Genomic DNA, 22,605 nt, shown 5'->3' with positions numbered 1-22,605 from the left:
GGTGAGCAGGGCTTATCTAAAATGTGTAACTTCCTTATCCCCACTAGAAGCAAGGGTCCCTACTTGGACAAGGTGGACACCTCTGCCGACTAGAGACCCCCATTTCTAACATGAACTTAGAAACATTCCTGCCCCGCCCTGATGACAATGCTATTGATGAACCAAGAGGCGAATGAGGGGTCACATGTACCATTTATGTGGGCTAGATTTTTGTCATACCTGGTGCAAATATTTAACCTGTTAAATCAAACATAAGAGTTTTTGTAAAGCAGACATGCTGAACTCACATATTTGATGGTGCTCTCATAATTAATAATGAAGAAAAAGGTGACTCAATGAAATAAAATATTTGCCCAGGATCACACAATTTGGACCAGTTTATGGGTCAAGTGCATTACAGTTCGGGAAAGTAGATTATGCAAGTCACTAGACCTGCATGTTTATGTTTTTTTAGGCCTGCCTTAGAGGTGCCCCCTGAAACCCTACCAGCCTTTAGTGTGCTAGCAAACTGGTGTCGTCCAGTCTGCCACCACAGACAGGTTATTTACCCCTTGCAGGTGATAGCCCCTGCTCTCTGAGGTCAGAAACCTGCTCCAGCAAGATTGCTAGTGATTTGGCATATCTGGGCGCAGACTTCAAAGTTCCTGCCACCCTTAATATGCTACCTTGGCTTTCCCCAGACCTGGGAGATCCTACCCCCTGAGGTCCCTTTGGCACTAGAAGAGGTGGGAAATTGGATATGCAAGGAGGCATGGTGCACTACAACCATAATAATTTACTATTCTATCTCCAAATGCAACTAAACTCAGGGAAAGTGCTGGATGGTAAACCATAATAATGTACTATTCTTACTCCAAATCCAACAAAACTTAGTGCAATATCGGTGTTCTGCAACGTTATACTACAGAAGAAAGAACAAGTTCTGCAAGCAGGTACAGTACATAAACTTACAGGACCAATCTCAAGGAGATAAGGTGAGTGGTGGGCAGGGTCCACGGCAACACAAGCAGGACATCACCAGCGGCATGAGTGCGCCAGGGTGCAAATCAGCGTCGGGAGCCCAATGTGCTTCAAAGGGGATCGGTCACTGTAAAAAGAGGCTGCAGGCCCCGGCTAGGAAGCCAGGTGGGCTGAAACAGCAAGTGGGCTCAGGCCTTGCGATACTCAGGGCGGGGGCTGCACTCCTTTGGCCCTCTTCTCCCAGGCCAATGAGCGACAGGTGCAGGGGTGTCCTTAGGCGTCAGGGTTTTTACCACAGCAGTCGCAGTTGAAGGGGCATGCATCCAGAGGCTGCAGGCAATGTCGGGGAGCACAGGAGGGGTGAAACCACAGTGAACTTGTACTGTAAAGGGCTGGAGAACCTTGTCGACACCTTGGAGGAGACAAGTTTAGTGGTGGCTTTAGGTGTTGGTTTTTGTCGATTCCGGAGGCCTCAGAGTCTTCTCTTTTGGAGCTTCTTAAGACCAGAACCCCTGTTCACAGGAGGCCTTGAGCCTTTTTCCAGCCAGGCAGTCCTCCCGGGTTTCTGGAGTCAACAGCCGCAGGGCAAATCATCTTTTGCACAGATTTCGACGAGAGATGCAGACAAATTGGCAGGGTTGGTGCCAGGTTGGTTGCTTCTTCTCTCCTCACTGCTTTTGTGGTTCTTTGTTATCCTCTCTCTTCTTATTTCATCAGGATCTGCTTAACTGGTACCAGAGTCTCCCCAAAATACTGAATTTAGTGGAGTGTAGGGTAGTAGCAAACGGGCTACTGACCCTTGGGTCACTACGCCCCCTGTATGACCACTTCATAACACTGTCCCAGAATTCCTACATATGCCATCAGAAAGATGGCTACATAGGAAAAATCTTACTAGCCAGGAGGTGGCAAGCCTACATGATTAGCTAATCCTGTACAGGTGAAGGTGGGATCTGGACGGGGGTGGCTTCCTCTCCTTTGCGAGGAGCCACATTCGCATTCCTAAGGTGGTAACTTGCTTGAAGCTTTCTGGCCCAAGGAGGCTTATCAGCAGGTCATCCTATGGGAGGGCGTTTTACACCCTCGTTCGGGACAAGCTTTTGTTCAGGCTCTCACCCTAGGAGGTCAGAACAGCATCTTGGGTGGCAGGCTGGCAGAAAACCAGTCAGCAAGTATACCAGAGCTTGTAGGTTTTCAGGGGGCACCTCTAAGGTGCCCTGTGGGTGCCTGTATTGATGTGAGTTTACCAATATGATACCAAACATCCCTATTTTCAGTGAAGCTATCATGTAGCTGGGTAACCCGTTTTCACCACTAGTTTGAACAGCACAAGTCCTAAAGTGCCTTCCCTGGTCACTTGCACTAGCAGCAATGGAACGGACCATCACAGGGGCATATATGCAGATATACCCTCATATGTAGTACTAAGAACCCTGCCTTAGGGATGTCAAGCCTGCTGTAGGGGTAACTTACAAGTATCACATGCAGTGGTAGATGACGGGGCACACAGGGATGTGTGTCATGCTGTTTTCACTTTTGTCTGCACCAACACACACAGCCTGCGATGGCAGCTTTGCATTTAATTGATGAGGGGTCCCTTAGGGTGGCACAATTTGTGCTGCTAACCTTAGGGACCCTCTTTAGTAACACAGGCCCTAGATACCAGGGTTACCAATATGAAATGTTTGATTCCAAACATCCTTATTTTCACCAGTTACCAGACCATGTTTTGAAATGGCTTCCCTGGTCACTTGTACTGCCAATGGGACTGACCAGCACAGGGCCATATCTGCTCATTCAGGTATGCCCTCACATGGAGAAGTGTGGCTCTATGGTTAGAGCGGCAGACCCTGATACAGAGGTCTGGCTCGGGACCAGGGTTCAATTCCCGCCTCGGCGGCTCTTGGGCTCAATTTCCCCGGACCTGATAATTCTCGCCTCGGTGCCTATTCTAATCATGGGTCCCACTCTGCAACTCTGGGCAATAGCTTGCTTAATCTCCACAACAGCCCCAACAACGCTAGGATGCCTGGCTTCACCTTGGGGGTGCCCAAAAGTGGCACTTCACAGGGAAAGGCCAGGAAGGGTTCTTCAGCGGTATTCGTACAAGTGCCGAGATGCCTCATGGTGATTCGTGCGCTATACAAGTACCATTACATTACATGTAATATTCAGCACCCTGCTTTGGGGCTGTTAAGCTTGCTGTATGGGTGACTTACAAATATTAAATTCAGTGGTAGGGGACATGGCACATACAAGTGACATGTTGTGTTTTCACTTTTGTTTGCAATAAGACACGCAGCCTGCAATGGCAGTTTTGCATGCGCTTGATGAGGGGGCCCTTAGGGTGGCACAATTCGTGCTGCTGCCCTTAGGGACCCTCTTTAGTACCTCAGGCCCTAGGTACCAGGGGGTACCATTTACTTGCTAAAGGTTCTGCCAATTGGGTGAGCAATTGTACCGTTTTTAGGGAAAGAACACAGGTACTTGGGATCTGGTTAGCAGGAGCACTTCAGTCAAAGTTGCATCAATTTCCAGGCAAAACTTCGGGAGGGGGGATACTGCAACAAACTCCCAGGTTTCTACACCCACGAAATAAGGAATCCACTAACTTGAGTTTGGTGGAATTACAAACTCTGGATTAGGGTTTTGCCCATTCCTCATAGGAAGTGGTCTTATACCGGGGTGTAGTGACACCAAGGGCCTATTGGCTACTGCCCTTCACTCCCCTAAATTTTGTATTTAGGTTGCCCCCTGACACCAAGAACTTATATTCGATGGACACAAGAAGAAGAGCACAAAGAAGAGCAGAGAAGCTAGAAGTGAGCATCAGCTGTGGACTTTTTGGCCCCAAACGCTGCCTACCTGCACCTGTCCTGACAAACGCAACAAACCGACTCATCCTGCCACTGTGCATCTGCCAAGAACGCTGGTGGATTGACAGTACTTCGCAAATTGCCAGCAATCTCCCTTGGAGTACAGCAGCAAAATCCGATCAGCGGTTCTGCCGCCTCCTAGTACCAGCAACGCAGCTGCCGCCCAGGAAGATTTTGCCATGCTCCAGAAGGTCAGATCCATTTCCACACCAAGTAATAAGTCGTCTGGACCAACCAAAGTGCAGAGCACCAATACTTGGGCTACCCGACCCCTTGCAGCAACTAAAACCTGTTTTTTATTCCAATACAGACTTCAATTACTCCAAGACAAAGCAACCGTTGAGGGACACTCAAAGAGTGGCCCTTTTGTCCCTTCAATGGGCAAAGAAGAACTGCTGGTGATTCTTTGGGCCTTGGCCCCTCACCACCCTAAGTCCCGAAGGGGACCCTGGAAACCTATAGCAAGTAACTATATGCAGTATATTCCTTTTTCCCCCATACAAAAGCATTACCACATAAAGAAAATGCTACTTACCCAGTATGCATCTGTTCTTGGCATATAGAGCTGTAGCTTCATATGCTTTAGCAAAGATCGACATCTGGTGTTGGGTCTGGATGTTTGCACTTTGTTTTTGTTTGAAGAAGTCTTTGCAGTCATGAGGTAGGTGACTCATCCTTTCGTGATATGGGTGCATGGGAATTGACTTCATCCCCAGATTGTTTTGCCTTAAGGGTGATGATGGACTTAGTAAGAGTGGATGTCCATGTATATTGTATCTAAGTAAGATGAAACTGCAACCGATAACGGTGGGCGCATAGGACTCTACAGCTCTATATGCCAACAACAGATGCATACTGGGTAAGTAGCATTTTCCATTCGAGGCATAGGAGCGGTGGCTGACCTGTATCTGTTGCAGTGGTTTGAAATAGTGTTCTTAAAATGGCCTGACCCACACTAGCTTGTTGTTTTGCTACACATCTACACAATAGTGCTTTGTGAATGTGTGTGGTGTACACAATGTTGCAGCCTTGCAGATGTCATCTAGGGGTATGTTCCCAAAGAATACTATAGATGGCACTAGTTTGCGTGTAGAGTGCGCCCTAGGGGGAATTATTAATGTGCATTTAGCTTTAATGTAGCATATTTGGATGCACTTAACTATTCACCTTGCAATACCTGCTTTTGATATGAGATTGCCTTTATGCGGTGGTGAAAAAGCAACAAAGAGATGTGTAGTTTTTCAAAAAGATTTAGTTCTTTCAATGTAATATAGTAGTGCTCTTTTTACATCTTAATGGTGAAGAGCCCGTTCTGCCACTGAATCTGGTTGAGGAAAAAACACGGGTACCACAACCGACTGGTTGAAATGGAAGCCAGAACGACTTTGGGTAAAAATTTGTGATTGGTCCTAAGAACCACTTTGTTCTGATTTATTTGTAAAAATGGTTCTTGAATGGTTAGCGCCTGGAGCTCACCAACTCTTCTAAGAGATGTGATGGCTATAAGGAAGACTACTTTCCAAGTGAGAAACTAGTTTACATTTGTGTAAAGGCTCAACTGGTAGGGCCAAGAGTCTTGTAAGGCCTATATTAAGATTCCACACTGGAGAAAGTGGAAGTCTAGGAGGGGTGAATCTTTTGAGTCCTTCCATAAAAGATTTGATTGCGGGTTCTCCAAACAAAGACAAGTGTTGTCTGTTTTTTAGATAAGCCGCTATTGCAGCAAGATGTAAACGTATAGATGTGTACGCTAAATTAGAGCGCTGTAAGTGTAACAGCTAGCAAATTATATTTTGAATGGAAACATCTAGTGGGTTGATTTTATTGTTTGTGCGCCATTTATTTAATAATTTATAAGTTTTGCACAGCGCGAACATGACCCAAGTGGGTATCAGAGCGCTTCATATAAGTTGAAGAATAAATAGGCACACAGCTCAAAGAGACAAGGCAAGGTACAAGTAGGACAATGTGCAACAAGAGCAAAAATTACATAATGGAGGGAAATAGGGAGAAGGCTAAGGATAATAGTTAGGATATCCAAAAAATCTCAAGGTAAGGGGAGCAAAGTTTCTAGATCAGTGCATTGTTCATTAGTAGTGCTTTCACTTCCCTTATGAAGATAAAAATGGATGGAATAAGCCTTGTCTCCACTGGGAGCGTTCCAGATTCTTGGGGCAGTGCAGAGAATGTACGATTTTAGTTTTTAAGCGTATTGAATTTCTTTGGCTTGAGTAGCAAGGTGCCGGTGCTCCTTGTCGGCCGGGAGCCCCCAAAAAGTCTCAGCATATTTGCCAGGTAAAGTGGGGTATTAAAGTGAAGAGCTCTATGAATCATACAAGCAATCTTTAATTGGATCCTTGCCTCAAAAGGAAGCCAGTTGAGTGATTTCAAGTCCAGCGAGATGTGGTTGTTCTTCTTGGAACCCGTGATGAGTCTTGTAGCCGCATTCAGCGAGGCTCTGATGGGGGCTAAGCTGAGTTTTGGTAGTCCGCATAAAGTCGCACTGCCATATTCTAGTCTGGAGATGACCAGTGCTTGCACTGCCGATTTGAAGTCCTCATGGGGCAGGTAGGGTTTGAGTTTTCTTAGGATGCACAGCTGGAAGTTCGCTCCTTTGGTAGATGCTCTGATGTGATCTTGCATGTTTAGGTTTTTATCAAGCAGAATTCCCAGTGATTTTGTGGAGTCCATGAGGTGTGGTGTGCAGTTGAGCGCAGCGAGATTAGAGAGTTATTTCACAACAGTAGGGGTTTGTCTAGCCGGTGCAACGAGGAGGAATTCCGTCTTGAGGGCGTTTAGTTTGAGATGGTTGGAGGTAAGCCAGTTTAGGGTTTTGAGCAGGGTTCTATTGAGAGCATTGATGTCTACGGGGGAGGAAACGTTCATGTATAATTGGGTGTCATCTGCGTACATGTGATATTGGATGTTGGAGGCTTTAAGAATTACCATCAGTGGTTCCAGGAAAGGGTTAAAAAGTGTGGGGGAGAGTGAGGACCCTTGAGGAACACCCAGCATGCAGGGACTGGGGTTGGATAGAGTCTGATTGGATTTAACTCCGAGTTCAATGTTTGAGGAAAGAGGCAAACCATCTAAGGACCGTGCCACATAGTCCCATTCTGCATTCAAGGAGTTGAAGAAGATTGTCATGCTTGACAGTGTCGAATGCAGATGAGAGATCGAGAAGAATTAGTACGCAGGCTTCATTCTGGTCCAGTAAAGTGAGAGCGTCATCCACTATGTGAGTGATGGCTGTTTCGGTACGGTGGCCAGTGCGGAAACCCAATTGGAATTGGTAGAGGAGCTGGAATTGTTCAATGTGTCAACACAGTTGTTCATGAAGACATTTCTCCAGTAGTTTAGCCAGGGTAGGAATGTTTGTGATAGGTCTGTAATTATTCAGGTCTTCAGGGTCAGCTGAGGGTTTTTTAAGGATGGGAAGCACTAGCCTCCTTCAGGCAAATGAGGCAATCCGGGACCTCGCCTTGACGGAGAGAGGCGTTTATGTTCTTGGCCCAGAGCAAGGCTAATGAGCTTATCATTTCTTTATAGAAGTTGGGGGGGGGGAGGGGGTCATTGAAGTGGTTTGAGGGTTTAATGGTCAAGAGAGTGTTGAGGATGGTAATGTCATCGAGGGGTGTGAATTGACTCCAAGAGGCATTGTTTTTGGGAGAGCAAACAGACTGGCTGAGGGGGGGCATGGAGAGGGAGGAAGCAGGAGGGAGTGTGTCCCAATAGATCTGGGGGAGGGGTATGACACACTCTAACTTTGTCCTTTATAAAGAATATGGCAGGACTACCGGATAGTGGGGCTTTGCTTTTTATTTTTATCGTGCCAGAGAAACAAAATAGGTAATCAATAGTAAAATAAGCCGTTCTGAGAGTCCTCGCTGGTTTTCTTGTCCTAGTTGTGGGAGTTCACATGGGTTACTGGGGCTTCTTGCGCCAGCCACGCTCCTCCTGGAGTGTGTGGGGACGACGCATGGCGTATCTGGTGTCCTGAAGTCTCTGGGTCGGTCAACACCTTCACAGAGTCTTCGGACCTTTCCACCGGGCGGCGGCTTCCTTCCGTCTCTCCTGGCGTCTTCGACAGGCTCTCTGTCTTCCGCCTTAACATCCGGCTCGCTCCGTGATAGGGTGGCTCGTGCGTACGTCGCCTCGGGACACTTCTCCTCTGGTCCTTCTTCGCTTTCCTTAAAAGGGGACGCTTACACCCTGTGTAGGAAGTGGTGGTACATCAATATTCTGGTCGGACGAGTCCCGATCCCCAATGACTGTTATTCTTTTTAGTTGTAGGGGGGCCGTAGCATTTAGCGCAGAGAGTAAGGCATTGTTCAGTGAGGTCATGCACGTCTGTCATGTTTGCAGGCGGTGGAAGGGAGTCATTGCAGTGCGTTATGAGATCATTAGCGCAAGTGTTGAGAAGCGATCTTTTCCAGTGTTTTAATTTTAGTGGATGTGATCTATTAGGGATCCAACATTAAAGGATAAGGAAGTTGATATAGTGATGGGCCGACCAGTCACAGGGAAGAATAGATTCGAGATGAATGGTGTTGAGGTTGGAAATGATTAGATCAGGTGTCGAGCCTAAGTTGTGTGAGGGTTTGTCACAGAATTGAGATAGAGAGAGGTCTGTTAGGAAGTTCTTGTAGGTGTTAACCGCCTGATCATGCGGGTCATTCCAGTGGAGGTTGAAGTCACCAAGGAAGATCTGTGGGTAGTGACGGCCCAGATTGGAGGAGATGGTTTCCATAGTTTGTTCAATTAGAGGGAGGTTATCACCAGAGGGTGGTAGAAAATGTGAAGGGAGCATAACGGTCTGTGTGCACTAGCGATGTCTATTCCTAAGTATTCACAGGAAGAGAGATTAGCTGAGGAGGATTGTTTTGCTGTGAGAGAGTTGCGGAAGATGCAGGCTATGCCACCTCCTATTTTCTGACGCGGTCTAGTCTGATAATGTTGTGGCTGGGAGGGACTAGTATGTTGAGGATAAGGCCAGATGCGTCGTTGAGCCAGGTTTCTGTGAGGACATTGAGGTCCAGTTCTTGGGCAAGGATGAGATCTGCAAGGTCTGCAGCATGTTTATCCGCTGACCTGCAGTTTAGTAACATGCAGTTCAGGTGAGGTTTGTGCAGGCTATCAGTGAGCGGTGGATGTGTGAAGGGGATCTGCATGAGATTATTGATGTTTAGGGCATTGGTGTTGAGTCTGGGTGCTCTGTAAGGGTTAGGTGTGATGCTTTGGATGGGTTCAGAGGAGCTTTGCTTAGGACCGTTTGAGCTGGGGGCAGGAAGTGGGGCAGTATGTGCTGATCTAGAAGGGCCTGAGGTGAGTGAGTGCGGAGAGGTGTACAATCTGAGCAGGGAGATAATATCTGGTTCAGAAAAAGGATTCAGGGACCTGGTGGGTCAAGATGGGGCATTCGGGTAGGGGGTGGTGTTCCAGTTTTGGACTGAGAGAGTATCTGGTACTGAGAGAGGATTCATGTTCCTGGAGGTTCTAGTGGGGGCATTAGTATAGGGGTTGGCATTCCAGTTCAGAATTGGGGGGTTCAACTGAATCCTATGCGGGGTTTCCTGAGAGATTTTGTTGGAGGAGAGTTCAAGTGCCAGCTCTTCGGTTGACTCAATAAGTTTTTGAATGATCATTTTGAGAGATAGAAGTACTCCGTTTATTTCCATGAGTTTTGCAGCAGGCTCTGAGTGAGGATTATGTATCACGTGGAGGCGAGGCGGAAGATTGGACAGTGGGAGGGGCGGGGGGAAACAGAGAGGAGAGGGAGGGGAAGAGACCACAGGGTGTGTCTAGAGAGTGTGCTGTTGATCAGGCGTGGTCAATGAGGATATTTTTGGTGATGTGGTAGAACGTGATCATACCTTAGTGCAATCATCATGTTGTTGGCGCTCTGCGGGAGCTCAGCAGGGGGAGCAAATTACTATTAAAACCAGGGGTTGCCACTATGAGCTGGGAGCGGCAATGGAGTTATCTGGCCCAAAGGGATATCTTGATAGCAGTAATCCGGCACCTGTAAGAGCAGGCCTCTACCAGTTTTAGCGTAAGAACAGATAGTGTAGTCAAACAGTCAGATCTAGAAATACATTGAAGAGCAGGAGGCGGGCTTTAAGCATCCCAAGTGTCCAAGGAGCAGCCTATTGGAGAGTTCCGTGATCTGCTGAGTTGTTGTCAGATGCTAGGACCCATTATAGTATTCCTGAGAGCGTGGGATGGGGGTCAAGATATCAAGCCTGAAATAGTAATGACGAGCAGGTCGCATTCATTAAACATCCATTATGATCAGTGATTAGCAAGTAGGATAGTTCAGGAAAATGCAGAAAACAGCCATGTGCTAGGTCATGTGAAGAGGTCTAGGTGCATGGTACTGGGGTCATGTAGAAGTGCCCAGCTATATCACTACTGTACCTGGCTCAGCTATAGCAATACTGAGTAGGTAGCGGCCATTTTAGAGGGGTTCTTGAATAATGAAGGCTGTGTCCTGCAGTAGGCCCAGTTAATAGAGAAAGGGGCAGAGGCCATTTCAGAGCACTCAGACTCGCTGGGAGATTGGGAGCAGGCAGTCTTTCACGAGCAATACAAGCGTGTAGCTATGGGCACTTACCCCCGCATCCTTAAGTGTCGTGCACAGCAGCCAGCAGAATTCAGCATAGACAGCATCATTCCTCAGAGGGCGAGCTCCGTGAAAAAGAGGAACCCGCCGCAGGAGCGTCCTTCAGCGTCCATTATCTACAGCGGCCTGCAGCAAGCTGGCGGCCTCCAGAGATCAGTGAGATGCCCGATCACAATCTGACAATCCGCGAGACGGTCGAGGGCATCAGTGTTGTCGGAGAGGGGGGAGGTGGGGGGGGGGGGGGGGGCACAGAGCAGGGGGGATGATCGAGATCCACCGCTGCCCCGGCAGCCAGCAGGACAGCAGGACTCTACGCAGACATCCCAACTCGCCTGAAAAACGAGCTCCGTGAAAAATCAGCAACCGGAGCGTTCAAGGGCATCAGCGACTTCCGCTGATGCCCTTGTGCCAAAAAGGTACTCTCCGTAGGGGCCCGCAGCAAGCCGCTGGCCTCCAGTGACCAGCGGGAGCCTGATCACAATTTGTTACGAACAGTTTCCACTTTGCTGCAAAGCATGTTCTAATGGTAGGACGTCTAGCTTCCTTAATGACGTTCACGTAGTCTGGCGTGAGATTTAGGTAGCCAAACTCTATGATTTCAGGTGCCAGATTGCAAGGTTGAGTTGACTGGGATCTGGATGTCTTATCTCTCCACGGCTGAGTGAGAAGCTTGGGGGAGAGGTGTAGTTTTTGATGAGGAACTACTGATAGTTCCAACAGGGTTGTGAACCAGGGTTGTCGAGCCCATGTGGGAGCAACTAGGATAATTGTGAGGGAATGTTGCTTGAGCTTCCGAACCACTAATGGAATTAGCGGGAGAGGTGGAAAAGCGTAAGCAAGTTTCCCTGACCAATTCATCCATAGAGCATTGCCTTTGGACAAGGGGTGTGGATACTTGGACACAAAGTTTGGGCATTTTGAGTTGAGGTGTATGCCAAACAGATCTATTTCTGGGTAGCCCAACATTTGGAAGAATGGGAGGAGAACTTGAGGATGTAGTTCCCATTCGTGGATCTGTTGTCTGACGACTGAGCAGATTTGTGACCTGGTTGTTTACTCCTGGGAGGTGTTCTGCAAGGAGATATATTTTTTGAGGTATGGCCCATCTCCTTATGCTTTGAGTTAGGTGTGAAAGCTGTAGAGTGTGTGTCCCCTCCCTACCCCCCCACCCCGTTTTTGTATGTAGTAAATTGCTGTTATGTTGTCTGTACGGACTAAGACAGCTTTGCCTTGTAGATGCAGTTGAAAAGTTTTCAATGCCAGAAAGAACGCTAGTAGTTCTAGCTGGTTTATGTGGAGTTTTTTCTGTTGTAGCGTCCACATGCCCTGAATAGTATATTTTTGGAGATGAGCTCCCCAACCAGTGAGCAATGCATCTGCCGTTAGCACTATCTGTGAAACCAGTTCGAGGTCTGGCCGCCCTTTGGAAAGGTTTTGTGTATTCCATCACTGCAGAGGGAATGGGTGCAGCCGTCTACCAACACCATATCTGTTAACTGACCTTGCCTGGTTCCACTGACGTGCTAAGCATTTCTGTAGGGGACGTATTTGAAGTCTTGCTTAAGGGACAATTAAAATGCAAGAAGCCATCATTCCGAGCAACTGCAAGAACACTCGGGCTGAAATTGCAATACGAGATTTAGCATGTTGTGTATCCGGACTAGATTGGGGTATGCTAGAGCTTTGCAAGTGTCTATTGTAGCTCCTAGATGCGCTTGCATGTTGGACGGCTGAAGGTGAGACTTGGCGAGGTTTACAGTGAACCCCAAGTTGTGAAGCAGCTGAACTGTCTTGTGAGTGTGGATTATGGAACTGTGTTGTGTTTATTAGCCAGTCGTCCAGGTAAGGGAAGACATGATGGTGTTGTCTTCTTAAATGAGCTGCGACTACTGCGACGCACTTGGTGAATACTCTGGGTGCTGTAGTTACCCCGAAGGGGAGAACTTTGAATTGATAATGGTGTCCGTCCACCATGAACCTGAGATATTTTCATTGACCCGGGTGAATAGGAATATGCAAGTAGGCATCCTTCAAATCCAGAGTGGATAGAAAGTCGCCTTGTTGAAGCAATGGGAGCACCTGTTGGAGTGTGACCATATGGAAGTAGTCTGATTGAATGTAGAGATTTAACTGTCTGAGGTCTAGTATAGGCCAGAGAGAGACGTCCTTTTTTGGAATTCAAAAGTACAGGGAGTACACTCCTGTCTCCTGGTGATGGAATGGGACTGGTTATATTGCATGTTTTTGTAAGAGCAAGAACTTCTTATTTCAGGAGTGTGAGATGTTCTAGTGACATTACACGTTGTTTTGGAAGAATATTTGGGGGAGTGCTGGTAAGTTCCAGGCAGTGACCATACTGGATAATTTGTCTTACCCACTTGTCTGAGGTGATTGAATTCCAGACAGGTAGGAACTGTGAGAGACGTCCCCTGACAGGAGTGGAAACATTGAGGGAGTAGGGGAGGGAAGTCACTGTTTGTTGGCAGGGTAAGTGTGGGTGGCGTTACTTCTGCCTCTTCCCTTATTATTATTTCCCCTGTAGTTCCCTCGGAAATAACCTCTGGAAGAGGAGGAGGGATTATCTGTGGACATAGTTTTTGAGCAACCCCTATAAAAGGAGCAGCGAAAGGAACCTCTGGTGGAAGGCAATTGAAAGCCCACATGTACTTTGTAGTTTCCATATCTTTTTTCATCTTTTCTTGGGACGTGTCGACAGCTGGCCCGAAAACATGTTGTTTATCGAAAGGTTGATTAAGTATGGAAGAGTGTACCTCCTGCTTAAATCCAGAGATTCGAAGCCAAGTGTGCCTGCGCAATGGGCCTAGTCCGCAACACAACCTTGTCCGGATGGACAGAAAGGAAAGGAGGTTTAGAGGAAAGAGCCTGGAGCTCACTCACTCTCCTGGCAGAGGTGATGGCAACCAGGAAAGCAGTCTTCAAAGTAAGAAGGCGGATAGGACAGTTGTGAAGTGGCTCAAAGGGAGCGCACATCAGATAAGTAAGAACCAGGTTCAAGTCCCACTGAGGCATCACAAATGGAACAGGTGGAAACGTGTGCGTGATGCCTTTCAGAAAACGAGTTACAATAGGGGACTTGAACAAAGATGGTTGATCAGGCAGCCTCAGAAAGGCCGAAAGGGCAGAAAGCTAGCCCTTGATAGTGCCCAGAGCAGAGGCCTGCTGGGCAAGAGAAAGAAGGAAGAGAAGAACCTCAGAAAGAGGGGCAGAGAGAGGATCCACAGCCTTTGCTGTGCACCATGCCACAAATCTGTTCCACCTGCAGACGTATACCGACTTAGTGGAAGGACGCCTGGCTGCCAGAATGATATTACAAACTTCAGGAGGCAAGTCAAATGGCCTCAACTGTCGTCGCTCAATCTCCAAGCATGGAGGTGGAGACTGGACAGGTTCGGGTGGAGGACCGTCCCCTGTTGCTGCGACAGAAGGTCCTCCTGAAGAGGCAGACAAACTGGGGGATCGACTGACATACTGAGTAGCTCAGGATACCAGTACCATCGTACCTAGTCCGGAGCCACAAGGATGACTTGGGCCCGGTCGCGTTTGATCTTCTTCAGCACTCTGGGCAGAAGTGGTATAGGCGGAAAGGGGTACAACAGACCGCAACTCCACTTGCGCCGAAAAGCGTCTCCGAGCGAGTGCCGTCTTGGAAATTCCAGCGTGCAGTACTGATGACATTGCGCGTTCTCTTCCGTGGCGAATAGATCTAACCAAGGCTCTCCCCACTGCTGAAAGAGGGCTTGCGCCACGTCCGAGTTCAGACGCCATTCGTGATCCATCATGCACCGGCGGCTGAGTTCGTCCGCCCTGGCGTTCAGAGAACCTGCCAGGTGTTGAACCACCAGGGTCACACCTTGATGTTCCAGCCACTGCCAGAGGCGCAGAGCCACACCCGAACCCCCGGCCGCATCACGCGAGCATCGGGGGGAGTCGGAAGAGCGATGACGTCTCTTCGACTTCTTGTGCTTACCTGACGACGACTTCGACCCTGAGGAGTGATGTCGACTCCCGGAACTATGATGGCTCCGCCCCCGCGACCGGTACCTCGACCTCTGTCCGGACCGGGACCGCTCACGGCATGGGGCCGACTGCCGGAGCTCAAGCCGCTTGCCTAGCCTTCGAGGTTAAGGCCCGACAGTCCGAGCAGGTCTTGACGTCATGATCGACACCGAGACAGTGGAGGCACCGACGGTGAAGGTCGTGACTGACATCAGTCGGTCGCAGTCCCCACAAGGCTTAAAACCTGGCATCCCAATCGGCACCGATCGGAGTCGAAGACTTGAAGAAATGATCAAAAAGATCTCAAAAAAGTTAGTCAAAAAATGACTAAGGTACCACTTTTTCCGGATCTGCGCTGCTGGCGCGGAAAAAAGAAGAACTGACGTCAGCACGCGGAGGTGGCGTCTAAGTACACTGACGACGTCATCACGGCGCCCACGACGCCGACGACGGACGCAGAGCCGCAGACGACGCCTACCGATGCGCAAGGGTACTGCTACGCAAAAAATTTCCGGATCCAGTCTGGCGCCTGGGGATATTCTAAGGTAAGGAATCTAATACTAGCCTGTTTCTTTCAGATAGGACATGTAGCTTTGTTTTAGGAAAAGTTGACAATGTGATGATCTGCCATAAGCTAGCTGCCTGTGTGTTCGTTTCGTCAGACGGAGATGGTTTCATGGGATACAGATCTGGACAGTCCATGTTATACTCCTGCTACCAGTGTCATCCGTGGATATTAGATCCTCACAAGGTTCTGGCTGATTTGAGTCTGACTGGTCTGGGGACTGGGACTGAATAGCTCAGAGTGTGAGTGAGGGTGTGGGCTCCCAGGGTTTTGTTTTTTATGTGAATGGAATACATCCTGAGCTCTTCTAAAATTGCTGCCTCAAACTTACGGTGACATTTTTTGGCGTCATATTAACCAGCTGGAGGTGGCTGTGCCAAAACGTGACCTGAGATAAAATCTATATAGATCCTACTCTGCCTTACTTCCGGCTGCTCGCCTTTGTCTTCTGCTGCTGGTGGTGGTTTGCTCAGCATTGAGGATGCTCTCAAATTAGAGTTCAGATTTTCAGGAGTCGAAGTCGGCGTTCTGGGACAAGATGGCTGCAAGTGGCCCAGACTGCCAAGGCTTCTTTGGAGGCGGCTTGGGGCTTGGCTCTCTCTGTGCTGTTCCTTGCCCTGGAACCAAGGCTCTGTTTAAGGTCGAACCCCACAGGAAAGGTCTTCTAAGTATTGGGCATACGTTTCATCAACAGCACTCGAGAAGAATGTTCTCCAGAGCCATGAGATAAGACATAATCTGGGCTCTGCTCCCTGAGTCTCCAGAGTACAGGGTGGCCCACCTCTTTCACTATCCGTGTAGGTTCCTCTACAGCTTGTAGGTTCCTCTACAGCTTCGAGGCTGTCTTCTATAGTGTGATAGTGCTATAGTGCACTCACCCCATATTACTTGTGTGCCACTTTGTCTTTATACACCGAAAGTTGGAACAGGTTGGTTCTTTGTGGTCCCTTGGGAGACAGATGTTATAGACCCAATGAAGGTGAAATTACAGTTGCATTTAGAGCAGTAGATAAAAGGTGCATTCTCCATACGCTCCCGCTATGAATCATTCTCTTTCGGCATGGTTCCAAAGTAATCAGTTCAAATAGATTCCAAAACGGTGTTTTGTGTGTTGAGGGTATCGATTCAAGTGCCTTGATGTAAAAAATGACGCAACCACAGCGTTAACAGTCCTGTAGCTGTCAGCGATGGGCCCAAATAGGAAGGTGGAAAAAGACAACCTCAGGGTGCAATCACTGTCCTAGTGAAATTATGTGTTTCGGGTTTCACTAGTCACCTCAAATATAAAACCTCTACATCAAAGAAAAACTGCTTGCATTTTTCTCGACAAACACTAGATGGCAGGAGTGTACAGAGCAGCTGATCTATAGCAGCATATGAATATTTCCCCCACAGGGCAATGCTAAATAACATATGATGAGCCCAGGACCACAGCCAATGGCCTCAGAGTAAGAATCTGCAAATGTATGCAGCAGAGTGTGAATTATTAAGTAAGTGTAGCAAATGTGTTTATGGAGATTTCATGTATGTATGCATTGGTATCTATATAGCACAAATCAAGCTATGAAGCAACGGAGTTGGAGTGCTGTACATTACGTAAGGGGTCGGAAAACTATCAACAAGACTGAGTACTTCAAGTTGGAAATACACAAGTACATTATATAGATATTTAGGCACAGAGCGATTAAGTGATTTTTCCAGAATGACACAATGTTAATCCTAGCACCGAGACCGGGATTCAAAAGTGTCCGTTCGAGCCGCTAGGCCACACCTCCATGTGCAGCACTGACTAGCACAACAAATATGGGAAAGATGTGCACAGCCAGACATACCTCAGCTTTGGATTTCTTCTCTGCTGCCATCAGTTGCACTTTGTCTCTCTGCTCCTTGGGCGCCGAGCGGTACATGTCCAGAAGAAGTTTCATCTCCTTCTGACTTTCCTGAGCTTTCCTGCCAATGAAAAGAACAATAACATAAAGGCCTGAAAAGAGAGAAAGGGAGCTGAAGAGAAAGAACAAGAGAGCCTGAAGAACAGACTCCTTTCAAAGAGCATACCCACCCCACATGAGATGAATCTATGGATAACTTCCCTCTCTGTAAACAATCATGAATCACATCTCAGGGTTCACATAGGCTGTCCAGCACTCCATTGCTTTTATCAGATACATTTGTACAATTCAAGTGCCATTAGTTAGTGGACACACAAGCACACACATGGGTTCATCTTGATGGTGAAAGGAGTGACCCATATGGCTATATACATCTGGCACACTAGTCCTTTGTGACTTGGCTTTCTCTCAGGGGGACTAGAATAGATAATCAATAGATGCCCTGGGCTCAGCACACCAGTAACAACTGCCCACTGCGGGCAGTCAGAGTTGGAAATTCTGCAGAAATGTGCAGTTTTCTGATCACAGTTTAAATTAGGAACCTGTTTTGGTATGTCATAATGAATAGAATACTGAATATAACGTCACATGGACACTGTATCATGCTAGCGTGGGACAACAGTTTCACACAACCATCATCACTAGCCAATCACTGTCGAAAAACAAGTCAAGAATACATAAAAGGGGAGCACCGATGATTTTCAAAACTAGGTTCATGTTTTCCTCTCCATGGACCTATGGTCTGCCCAGTGGCAAAATTAAAGTATATTGTACTTGTAGGAAGCTGGCTCTGTATAAGATATGCCACTATGACTAGGTGGTCATACCGTGCACAGAGTTCAGAAGTTCCCCAAATGTGTACAGGACTCAATGTAAACCAAAAGTGCTCTATTTGTGGTAGTGTGGGCGAGCAGCCTTAGGCCTAACACAGAGGAGAGTAGTGCAAGACATTTGTTAAGCACACAGTGACTGATAAATAACACACAACTCAAAAAGGAGGTCTACACCAGCTTTAGAAAAATAAGCTTTGCTCAATATTTATTCTAAGACCAAGATCTTCTTAAAAGGTTAAGTACGTTTTTAAATAGAAATTCTTGTCAGTTTCAAAAAGTGTACACTATGACATTTTTAGTCTTTGCAATGTTAACCTATGGAGGAAAAAAACAATGCAGTTTTGCAGGTTAAGTAACCAACTTACAGTTCCAGTCTTCGGGTTGCAGGGTCAACAAGGTTCAGGTAAGCAGAGACACTGCACAGGGGCGGCCAGGCGCACAGGTCAAAGTTTAAGATCAGGCCAAATGTTATCCAATGGAGACTGGGGGTGCTTGAAGACACACTGCTGTGCAGGGGTGTCCTTTGACGTCAAGTTTTCTTACCGGAGGCAGTCGGTGACAGCCTTCGGATTCACATTTCAAGGGTCGTTTTGGAGTCCAGGAGCCATCAGCCAATGTTGGAGTTGGACTCAGTATCGCTCGGGAACCTTTTCTGGATCAGTGGGCCACCTGGACACAGGCCGGAGGCGTCTGGTGCAGAGTGGCCAGAGATTGCGGATCCTCTGGGCACCAGAATCCTTTGAGTTGCTTTCTTGTAGACAGAGCCGCTGTCTTTAGGAGTTCTGGTCTTTCACAAAGCAGGCAGTTCTCCCAGGGGTTGAGGAAGTCGCTGGCTGCAGGGCAGGAGTCGTTTCTTCGCTGGTTCTTCAAGCACAGCAGGCAAGCCAGTAGTGCTGGAGCCAAGTCAGTTGGCGTCCACAGTTTTTTGTGCACAGCATCTTCTTCTTCTTCTTAGGTTGACAGGACTTAGTTTCAGGGTCTGGGGGAGCCACCTAAATGCTAGATTTAGGGGCGTTTTAACCCCTTGGCTGCGGCGGCTATTCCGCTGCAGCGCTAAGGGGGAGGCAGGGCTGCGCGGAGGTCCCGTGCTTGTGACGGAACTGCTCCGTCACGGCCCGTGGGTGAGCTGTGCTTGTGACGGAACGGTTCCGTCACGGCCCCGCCCGCTCTTCAGAACGTCAGCGCAGGTGCGGAATTCGCGCTGCGCAGGCGCGGCGAGCGGGCCGTGACGGAACCGTTCCGTCACCAGCACAGCCCACTCGAGGCTCGTGACAGAACGGTTCCGTCACGAGCATGGGAGGGGTTAAGGGAGAGACAGGTAGGGCCAATGGGCACCTTACCTGGGGTGTTTACACCCTCAAATATGCCACCCTCCTGTCGGAGGGGGCATAGCCCCAGCCCCGATTGGAGGAGTCCCACCATCTTCAAGATGGCGGGGACTGAAAGACGTGCTTCACCTCGCCTCCTGCCTCTTAGGGGTGGAGTTGGCTGAGTTGGGCACACCTACTATTCTTCCTAATTTTTCCCACCGGTTCCAGTCCACAGTGGGGGTGTTAGACCTGGCATCCTTGGCGTGGTTTCCCCTGACTTTTTGCCTACCTCCTGTATTTTTGACACTGTGCTGGATTTCGTTTTTGCTGGTTTAGATGCTTTGGGCACTTTGCCACTGCTGATCAGTGCCAAAGTGCAAGTGATCCCTGTGTAAATTGTTATTATGATTGGTTATCCATGATTGGTATATTTATTTTACCAGTAGGTCCCTAGTAATGTGCCCTGCGTGTGCCAGGGCTGGTAATTTAAATGCTACTAGTGGGCTTGCAGCACTGGTTGCGCCACCCACATGAGTAGTGCTGAAGAGAGGTCTGAGGCCTGCCACTGCAGTGCCTATGCGCAGTTTGATACCCGCCATGTCGACCTGGCCAGTGCACCCACTTGCCAGGCCTCACCCTTCCCCTTTCTTACACATTGGACACCCCTATAGTAAGCCCCAAGGTACCCCCCTGGACAGGGTGCAGTGTATGTGAAAGGTAGGACATGTACTAGTGTGGGTAAAATGTCCAGATAGTGAAATACCGCCAATTTCAATTTTCACCATTGAAAGGCTATCTTGCCCATAGGCCAAAATGGGGAATGCTGTGTAACATGTTTACCTGCATATCTTTCCATAGAAGCAAGATAGAAAATTGGAATCTGGAAGGATGGTTTTTAAATCCTGTGTTTGAAAATAGCACTTTTAGAAAGTGGCTATTTTCTTGTTCAACCTTTCTGGGTGCCTCTGCCTGTTTGTGGATTGACTGTCTGGTTTGAGAGTGACAGGGGCTGGGGTGGCTCCAGGAGTCTGGGTGAGTCAGCACTAGGCTGAATAGACCTATCTGCATACGGAGTGGTGAGAGGAGTAGCACCTGAACTGGTTTGGACTGGGTCCAGGACCCCTCACACATAGAGAACAAAGATTTTTGGGGTATAAATATGAGAGCTTAAACCCCTGAAATTTAAGACAACTTCGTGATCAAGAGGAACCTGTTGCCAAAGAGGACAGCTGAAGATACTGAGGAGAAGTACTGCCCTTGATGTGTGTCTGGGGCTGGCCTGCAGTTTGCTGTTTCTGCTGAGGAGAGGACAAAGGGACGTTGCTGTGTGCTGTTTTCCCTGCTTGAAGAAGGACTTTGCTGTGTCTATCTGAAGAAAAGAGCTGGCTTCCTGTTTTTTGAAGTCCCAGGGACAAAAGGACTTCCCCCCTCAAGATTCCCTGACTTCCTTGCTGGAAGTTCTGATCTGGCCAGAGGTGCCGTTAACTGTGTGTGAGGCCCTTGCTGTTGGAAGCACGACGCAAAGAGAGAGAAGCGGGATGCTGCTGCAGCCGTCGCATCGCCGAGGAAGCGTGTCATTGCTGTTTGCCATCGCATCACCGGAGAAGCATGTCGCAGGGCCGTTTCATCGCTAAGGAAACGTGCCGCCGCTGCTGCTGATCGCCATTGCATCACTGGAGAAGGGTGTCGCAGAGCCCGTCGCGGCTCAGGAAACCACTGATTTGGCCACACGGCCGTCGGGCGTGCACACATCTCATCAACGTTGTTGCATCGCATCAGAGACGCCATTTTATTGCATCACACCGGACCGCCGCAATGCATCGAGGCACCATCTTGTCGCTCGCAACCGGAGTGCAGGATGAATCGACGCATCGCCTTCTCTGCGACCCTTTTATGTGTTCTGTGTTACGCATCTAAGGTGCTTTGAGAGAAAAGTGTTGCATTTACCATCTACAAGTTTATTTTTGCAACAACCCTTTTTAGGTCTCCCTGAGCCAGCGCATGAACTTCTCTGGCGAGACATTTAGTAAGTGGGCTTTTAAAAGTCCGACCACAAGCTTTTGCTGGCCTCAAGCTTGCGGTTACGCGTGCATGCACGCACGCGCACAGCCGCCATCTGCCCGTCATGGCTCATTAACTCTACATACACAACCCGTCCCCCCTCTTTTCCTCATTAAGCATGAGATCACTTTCACTTTCGCGGCCACGCGCCCAATGCTTGTTGGGGAAGTTGTTGTAAAGGAATTTCCTGTGTGTGCAGACAGAACTTACTGACTCGGAGGCTTCTTGGGAGGGAGAGAGTTTTTTTATAATGAAATGACAAATGAAAGACACACGGTTCTTGAAAACATTCTATTCAGAACGGAGGCAACGTGCGCCATGTCTGTACCCACGCAGTGGGCGGAAGTAACTATGAAGCGAGCGAGCGAGCTTGCTCCGGCCTATCCCGCCCCCACCCATCCCCAGGCCCACTGTAAATATTAGATATCTACATGAAAGTGCACCCATGCTTTTTCTCTTCTTTCTCCTTTTTATTTTTCTCTTGAACGTGCTTGGTATGTTTATCAGGGCAGTGCACTAGAGTGAATCTACAATCAATGCATACTTTGTAAATAAATAGTCTACAAACCGTGCCCTAGTAGCCATTTGCCGACCCTGCTGAACACCTATGCTGCTTAGTCTTGATTCTACCTCGTGCACCTTTCTTACAGTCTGAACTTCGTGGCTCTTATTTTTGCTCTTCTATATTTTTTCATCCCTGCTTTTACCCTTTATCACTGTTTCTTATCTTGTTCTTCTCCCTTCATTGTCCCTTTTCTGCTTTTCTCTTGCTCGGAGTCAAAGTCTGATGATGAAAAAATAAGATCTCTTCAACAATAAGGAGTGTTGGTGTCCCCCACTGGCAGTCACCTGTAGAAAATAAGCAGTGCCTGCATACCTGGGAAAACATTTGTGTCTTCATGCAGTGAGTAACTAAGTTTTCTAGATCCAACCCTTAACTACCTGAGGGAAAACAACAATTACACCGCTACAAGTATGTTTTTTTTGTAGGATCAGAGCTGGAGTTAGAAATTTAAAAATACTTCAGTTGCTAAAGCTTGCTTTTATTTCCTCTGCAACTGTTATCAGAGGGTTAGCCTTTCAAAGACCCTCTCAATCACTAACGCCGTTCACCAAAAGGTGGTATCATCCATTTATACCTATTACTGTTAACGTTGTAAATTAACATCATGTCAGAAGTCATAAATTATGAGACCTGAGCGGCTAAGAAGTGGACTCTTCTTTCAGCACAGCACTAGAGGCAGTCAGATCTTTTGAGATCCTGCCTCAGCAGAGATGACTGTAAGAGCTGGTCTGCTCTCCCAATGGTCGCCATGAGGACAGGCAGCAAACTGGCCACACACGGGAAGCAGCATTTCACTGCTGTCTGGCCGAGGGGGTGAAGTATCATGGTGAAAACTAAGGTGTATTCACAGAGGAGTCACTGCCAGTCAACACTATGTACACTGTACTCGCGGAGTCGTGATCACTGT

General features: G+C 48.1%; 1 protein-coding gene across 2 annotated transcripts in view; it reads right to left on the bottom strand.

Annotated features, from left to right (window-relative positions):
• RNF20 (ring finger protein 20) overlaps positions 1-22,605 on the bottom strand; it is a 196,266-nt gene that overhangs the window by 82,238 nt on the left and 91,423 nt on the right. For both annotated transcript variants that reach the window (XM_086952191.1, XM_086952192.1), the window contains exon 14: positions 16,873-16,990. In XM_086952191.1, coding sequence (XP_086808317.1) covers positions 16,873-16,990 — 118 coding nt within the window. The remainder of the gene's footprint in view (positions 1-16,872; positions 16,991-22,605) is intronic.

This window comes from Lissotriton vulgaris, chromosome 1_1, assembly GCF_964263255.1.
Source record: "Lissotriton vulgaris chromosome 1_1, aLisVul1.2, whole genome shotgun sequence".
Classification (NCBI taxonomy): domain Eukaryota; kingdom Metazoa; phylum Chordata; class Amphibia; order Caudata; family Salamandridae; genus Lissotriton; species Lissotriton vulgaris.
The sequence above is the reverse complement of the archived record's forward strand: the minus strand, read 5'-3'. Positions and strand labels throughout refer to the sequence as shown.